General features: G+C 45.3%; 1 protein-coding gene across 1 annotated transcript; it reads left to right on the forward strand.

Annotated features, from left to right (window-relative positions):
* The first annotated feature begins 573 nt into the window (after window positions 1–573).
* Window positions 574–7,100, forward strand: C3H1orf115 (chromosome 3 C1orf115 homolog). Its single transcript, XM_034764620.1, has 2 exons — window positions 574–951; window positions 5,687–7,100. The coding sequence occupies exons 1-2, from the start codon at window positions 694–696 to the stop codon at window positions 5,804–5,806; spliced, it is 378 nt and encodes a 125-aa protein (XP_034620511.1). The 5' UTR covers window positions 574–693; the 3' UTR covers window positions 5,807–7,100.
* The last annotated feature ends 465 nt before the right edge of the window (window positions 7,101–7,565 follow it).

The following is a 7,565-nucleotide window of genomic DNA, read 5'->3' on the forward strand; positions in this document are numbered from 1 at the left end:
GTTACTCTCACCACAAGGTAGAGGCCTTCCGGCTTCATCAGTCCTTAATGCTGCATATTGGTTCCTAATAACTGCCGGCCACCTTGCCTATCAGAGCTGCTAGAGAGTGTGTTCTCTGCACAGGGCCGGAAGCAAAGCCCAGTTGAGTCTGGTGGCTTGCAGAAAACTTTAGACCAGCCTTGACCAGTGTTTGAAGGGCAGGGCTGACATTGTTTTAGAAAAGCCAGCTGTGGGCATGGCTGCTAGTGTCTCCTTCAATCCTACGCAGTGGAAGCATGTCCCCTGCCAAGGGGCCAAATACTTCCAATGGGTTTAGAAAGCTGGGGGTAACCAGGAAGCTTTCTACACTCCCCAATACTTTCAGTATGTCAAACACTCACCAAAACCCTGCTTAGCTCTAATTTCTCCCAGGCCGAGGAGGGGCAGGGATCAAAGCCCAAGCCCCCTGCAGGAGGATGGCACCAAGGCTGCTGTGACTTGCTTGTCTCTGCGGGACTCAGGGCTGGGCAGGGGAGGTTCTAATCCAGTCTGGGATGTAAATATGTTTCGCTTTAGCTCCACCTGTTGCTCTCCCTTGCCAGGCCACTGGGAAGTCCCGTCCTGTGCCTGGGAAGCAGAAAGGGATCAAAGGTGCAGCTAGCCTGACTTTAAGCCAACCGTCCCACCCCGACCCCGGGAGCGAGTTTCGGCACCATGACAGTGGGGGCCAGGCTGGGTGGGAGGGTGAAAGCCAAGTTCTCCCCCTCGGGGCCTGGTGAGGACAAGATCTCCATCCTGGAGAGGCAACAGCAGGAGGAGGAGAGCCTGGGAGCCGCGGGGAGCCAGGCAGAGGAGACTTGCCGCTCCAAGAAAGTGCGCTTCGCCTTCCTCCCGGACAACTACGAGCCACTGCGGCAGGAGGGCTCGGCAGGCAGGAGCAAGTGCAAGAGGAAGCTGAGGAAGTACAGCAAGGTAAGGAGCCGGCTGCCCAGCCCTGGCGCTGCCCCCGGATCGAGCTCCGCCGGGCTCGGGGGGAGCCGCTAACAAACGCCGCTCCCGGGACCACAGGGAGTCCCGGGCCTGCCCCTGCCGGCGCTGGGCTGGGCCTTGGCACGCGGCTGCTCGGTGGCCCCAGACTCCGAGTGCTCGGAGCTGGCTGGAGGCTGCAGTCAGCCCCTGGCCCCTGGGGCGAGCCGCCGGCTAGCGATCAGCGCGCACAGAGCAAGCCCAGCCCAGCCATGGCCCTGTGTGCTGAGCACCGCCGGGCTCGGGCTCTGCTGCCTGGCCAGGCAATGCGGGGCGCCTTCCTGGGGGCGGGGCGCTGGGCGAGCTAGGAAGGGGTTAATAGCTCGCTCCAATCGTGCCAGAGGCCCCGCGTCTGACACTGACCAGCCCGGACCGTGCACCCCGCGCTCTCCCCAGCCAGGCGGGGCCGGTGTGTTTAGCTTGGTGGACGCTCCGCGGTTTTAACTCTGTTTTAAATGCATCGTCTGCCTTTCCTCCAGGCTCCTCTTAGCAAAGGGCTCTGCTGGTGGCGCGGACTGGGCTAATGGGGGTGGTTCCCCACCTAATATCCGTTTCAGGACTTGACTTTCATTTATGCTCCAGAAACTGCACTTGAAACTTTAAGCACTATGAATCCTTTGCGTTCCTCCCGCACCTTTCCGTGTGCGGTTCTGCAAACGTTACCGAATGCAACCTCGCCTCATTCTTGTGGGGTGTGTCAGTCCCCATGTCACTAACAGGTAAACAGAGGCAAGTGCAGGTTGCCAGTCACACAAGGTCACACAGAGAATCGTAGCAGAGCCTGGACTAGAACCTAAACATTCTGTCTCCCCATCTCACTTTCCTCCCTGCCAGGTCCCGTTTTTAATGTGTGCAGTAAGACATGGCCCTGATTTTTCTGCTCTGTCTGTGGCAGTGATGCTTGTGCTGAGACCTGTTAGTGGGGCAGGACAGCTTCCTCCTCTATGTGTTAGAGAGTGGAAGTGGGAGATGACAGCACTCTTCTATCCCTTCAACTTTCTTCTCTGCACCCTCCCCGCTGTGCAATGCTGCTTCAAAGAAAGAATTTACTGGAGGATCTGTCATGCTCCAGTGTCATTAAATGTGACAGCAACTCCCAGTTTGTAGTCTGACACCGGAGATGCAAACTTTAAAGCTCACAGTCTTCCCCTGTTGCCCCCTCCTTTAATGGTGAAGAGCCAGGCTCCTCTTCTGTCACTCAGACTCCTCTGTTAATCAGAGGGGCAAAGGAAAATTAACTTGTAAGGTGCTTTTAAATAGTTGATCCCCGGCATCATGTGCTAGTGAACTGAAATGTCACAAAAATTGTATTCAAAAATCCGAGGAAAAGGGAATGCAAACTGAGAGATGGTGCTAAAAAAAGGAATGAATACACCAGACAAACCTTAAATGCAAATGCAAGTATAATGCCCTGCCAGGGAGGTCACTGCTGGTTTCGGGAAATAAAACTAGAGGAGGAATGGTTCTGTGGTGAAGGATGATGGGGAGATCTGCCTTCACATCCTTGCTGTACCACAGACTTCCTGTGTGGCCTTGGGAAAGTCACATTGTCTCTCTCTCATTTCCCCATCTGTAAAATAGGGCAATACTTCCCTACTGTGCAAAGGTGCTGTTTGGATTGATTGATGTATGTGAAGGATTCGGATATTGTGCTGATGGGAGCCTTATAGTACATAGATAGATGAGCAAGCGGGGAAAATTAGACTACAGCAAGCACTAGAAGTCACTTAGAAGTGCAGCAGTAGGAGACCCTTTTTAGAGGGTTGCCAAGAATTTCTGGAACATTACACCTCACTGCACTCCTGTGAGTTGTTACCCCAGTTTACAGATGGAGAAATGAAGTGACTTGCTCAGGTTACACCAGAAATAAGTGGCAGAGTTGGGAGTAGATTCCGGGTGCCCTGACACCTAGTCCTGTGCCTTGACCACAAAACCATGTAGTGAACAATCCTGCATGGATCTCAGGGAGAGGATAAGGGAAGTAACTGACAATTATTTCCTCAAACTGCTTATTGTAACATCAGAAAGTTGTAAGTATAAGTCTTAAAGGCACTAATCTCCATTGTCCTTAGGAGGTGAATCACAGACTGCTAAAAAAATACACTTAATATCCTATGGCTGCAACCCTACGTTTGCACTTAAAAGTAAACTTGTGCTAAAGTGGTGAGTTCTCAGATCATTATAGTAACTAATAGTAACTGTCCAACAGATTTCCTAGGTATGTAAAATCACACTTAAAACTAACTTAAAAACATCCCTAAATATCTCTCACACAGATATTTTGAGGCTTTCTAGAAATACGTTGCTGCCATTCATAGGAAAGAGAAATGTTTGCTTGAAAGACAATTCATTAGTTAAATCTGAGGAAGCAGCCTGCTGACTTTCTTTGTTGTTCGGAAGAAACCAGTCCCATTAGAGAAGGAATGAAACTGACTATCACTTAGATCAAAGGATAGAAAATCTGTCATTTCAGTCTGGAAATGGCACTAAGCTAATCCATGTGAGGGATACTTTACATTTCTTTGTGCTGCATTTCTCTAGCATTCTTATTTTGACATCGTTCTAATTAACTACAAGTATTAGGGGGTGGATTTTTTTCTTTTCTCAGCAGCAACAAAAATAGTATAATAAGATTCCATATATCTATAAAATGATCAGTTTAGAGTCAAGGTGTCCCTGAAAGTTGCACACAAATTTTAAGGGGGAAAAGTAACCATTTTTTACTTTGGTAACTATCATCATGTAGGTCAAAAATCACTCCTATTCTGAAAGTAACATTCCTCTTGAATAATTTTGGTAACTCAATGTTGTCCGTTTAATCTGTGCTTGGTGCTCAGATTTGGGTCTGGGGGGTGCTAACTGGGTCAGCCATGGCCATACCTCAGCTCAACCTCCTCCATTTCCCCCACAAAAAAATGTTTTCACCAGCCACCTATGAGCGAGCCAAATAAATGATGTGGAAGTGGCGGCCAGTTGTCCATCCCTGGTCTAAGGTTTAGGGCTCGTCTACACTTAAAATGCGACTGTGGCGCGGCTGCACCACTATAGCTCTTCAGTGAGGACTCTACCTATGCTGACGGGAGGGGTCTCATATCAGTCCCCTAGAGGCCGTAGCTAGGTTCTCCTATTGACCTAGTGCTGTCTGTCGGGGGGATGAGCTCGGTTTAACTGTGTCACTAGGGGACCAGGTGCTGATTTTTCATACCTCTGAGTGATGTAGTTACACTGACCTAGTTCTCTAGTGTAGACTAAGCCTTAGTTTACACATAAAAGTTTACCAGCATAATTATATTGGTTAGGGGTGTCTTTTTTTTTTTTTTTTTGCAGACACAGCTATGTCAGTAAAAGCCCTAGTATAGACACAGTAGTAGTAGTGGTATAAAAGTTTTTATCCCAGTGTATCTTATGGCAGTTCTGGGAATGGGCATAAGCACTTTTATAGCAATAACTGCATCTACAGGGGAAAGATTTGGCTTGTTTAATGATAACCATATAGTTAAACTGGCAAAACTCTTAACTGTAGACAAGGCACACAAAAGACAGGAAGGAAACAGAGGAGCAGTAACTTGCGCAGTGTCATACAGCAGATTCATGGCTGAGCTGGGAAAAGAACCCAGGTCTCCTGCCTTCCAATCTGCTGCCCTACCCACTGGTCTATTGCCTCTCAATCTGGCCACCCTAACGCTATTAAAACTTGTATAGGGTTTCATGGGAGTGAGGACTGCAGAGTCTGGCCCATCAAGGGACATTGTCTGATCTCATCTGGTCTTTCAGGTGCGGTAATTCAATTTTAGGGAAAGCTATTTCTGTAATAGAAATGGATTGGATTCCACCAATTTTGTTTTAAACAGACAAACATTCACCTGTAGCGTGTGCAATGCAAACATTGCAGTCTTGTGCTAATCCCTGAGGGCCTGAAAGTAAATTTGACTAGAAACTAACGATAAACAAAAAAGCACTGGCCCAGACTGTTTAACTGTCCAATCATGAGAAACTCCAACTGTAAGTAAATAGTATCAAGACTGAAAGGAAAATTAGATTAATATTTTCAATTTCAATAATCTATCTTGGGTTTCCTGCAATGCTGTAAACAAATGTGTGAGTTTTTAATAGATATATATTAAAACAGAGATGGTCAAAATTTGAAATGTTGACAAAAAGAGTTGAAATGTTTGTGTACATTTCCATTAAACGTTCACCCCAATTTTAACCAGCTAGTATCCTTCTTAAATGCAAGCAATCTAATGGTCTTTATAACACACTTAAGGCTTGTCTGCTTGGGAAAGCTCTACTGCTATAAGCTAAGGCGTGAGCTTAAACCTATATAGTTACACTGATATAACCCTGTTTCAACTCTCTTATTATCGAAAGATGCCTTTTTTCAGTTTAGCTTACGTTACTTTGAAGAGTGTTTAAAAAAAAAAAAGTCATTCTTGCTGCAGAATAAGAGTGTCCACATGCCAATTTATACTGGTGTAACTATGTCAATTGAATTATGCTGGTCTGACAGGTAAAACTTCCCCCTGTGGACAAGCCCTAAGAAGATGGTGGGTCTGTTCATATTCTGAGGTTGTGGAAGGACATATAAAATGGCTGCCCTTTATTTGAGCTCCCCAAACTGTTTAATTTGATGTTATTTTCTGTTCTCTCTCTCTCCCGCCCCCTTCTTCTCTAAAAATAGAATGTTGGCAAAGCTCTCCAGAAAGGATGTCGCTACTTGGTGATCGGCCTGCAAGGATTAGCAACTGCATATGCAGCACCCTTTGGAGTAGCAGCATCAGTAGCCTCCTTGGTCCGCTAGAGTGGCTCTGCCTGTCTCATAAAGGAAGAAAAAATGAGCTTTCATAGAGGAGTACGGTGATTTGTACTTTCCTAGCATTAGATCTGCTGCTGTGACCTGCATCTGAAAATTCTTTTCAACAACAACAACAAATGAAGATGCTGACGTGACAGAGTATTCTATTCTGGAACAATCACATTTCTCCAGTGCCTTTCATGCAAACATCTTAAGTGCTTTTCAGCTATTAAAATCAGATCCAGTGAAAGAATGTGCAAGCCCAAGGAAATAATCGTAGATTAATTGAGCCAAAGTTTGTAATTCTAAATGAATTAATTTACTCAAGCCTGATGCTATGTGTGAAAAGGAGCAAAGGGGAAGGGAAAGCAAGTGGAAGAGGGAGAGAGGTATGAGTGGAAAAACAGGAAGGGGAATAAGGCGCGAGAAGTAGTGGAGATTTGATGCTGGTTATGAGGAGGAAAAGTCAAAATAATGTAAGGAAATGGAGATAGTAAAGGTATCAGGAAAAGGTAGCCTCACCGCCTTTGATTTGCTTGTGTATTTTAATGCTTTGTTAGTGACAGCTACAATCAATATGTTCAGATACTATATGTCTCAGGTCTGAGACATGGTAGGCTTTACTACCTCAGTATTGCCAATTCTAGACATTGAGAAATCATGCCTTGGGCCCTGCAAAATCACGAGATTTGCTTAAAAATCACAAGATTTTAAGAAAAAAAATATATATATTGTTTGCTTTCTGATTTTTGAGCCTTTAGGGTTCCCTCTAATTATGTTGCCAAGCTTTTATCTACAATTGTGAGGGCTAGAAAATTACTTTAAAAAAAATTGAAAGCTGAGAATCTTCTGTAATCACTTGACACTGGGAGCTGGGGCTTTAAGAAAAATACCAAATATCGCAAGACTCTGGAAAAAACACTCCCAGGCACATCTGAGGCCCATAGAATTCTACTAACTCTGTATTCATTTCATTTTGTGAAAGTTGTGGCGATGCCATATCAAAATGAAACTTTCAGATGGCTGGGCTAAGAAATTTGAATGGAGATCTCCTAACATCACACTTTGAGGGAAACATATCTGAACTGTTACTGACATGAGATCAAGCATTTTCCTTACCAATATTTGGAGTTCTAAGTTGTGCTTTTCTGCTATTCTTTTAACTAAATCTTGTTGGCGTGTTCTCTTTGCCTTACTATAAATGAACTGGAATTGCCTCGCTTAAGAAGCCAGATTGTGTTTCTCTGAATGGTGATGAGAAAAATGAAGACCTGTAAATAAAAATAAAAATGCTCCCTTTGCTTTTGTGAATGTTATTTTTAAGTGCACAAATGAAAGGAAGTTTTTTATTCACAAAACAAGTACAGCATAGGCAGCTGCGTGGAAGCTTCCCCACATTGCCTATTAACAGGCCTCCGCCCTGCCCTGGAGAAACCATCACTACGGATGAGAGATGATAGGTAAGTGGTGGAGAACCATATTGTCCTTGATGTGTCAGCTCAAACTTCCAACAAGGCTGCCAGTGGGTATCTGTTGTGATGGTGTTTTTTGCAATGTGAACTCTTGTTCACTCAGAGCTGCACTCAGACCCACAATCCTCACTTCACACAAGCCACCAAATGTGTTTGGATTAATCTCACTCCGCCCCCCCCCCCCTTTTTTTTTACAGCTCTGCATTTGCTTCCTTCTGAGAAATTAACAATTCTTTGGGTGGGGGAGGAAATAGCAAGAGGGATATATGGCTCAGGTTTTGATTCCATACCTA

The sequence above is a fragment of the Trachemys scripta genome, chromosome 3 (assembly GCF_013100865.1).
Source record: "Trachemys scripta elegans isolate TJP31775 chromosome 3, CAS_Tse_1.0, whole genome shotgun sequence".
Lineage (NCBI taxonomy): Eukaryota > Metazoa > Chordata > Testudines > Emydidae > Trachemys > Trachemys scripta.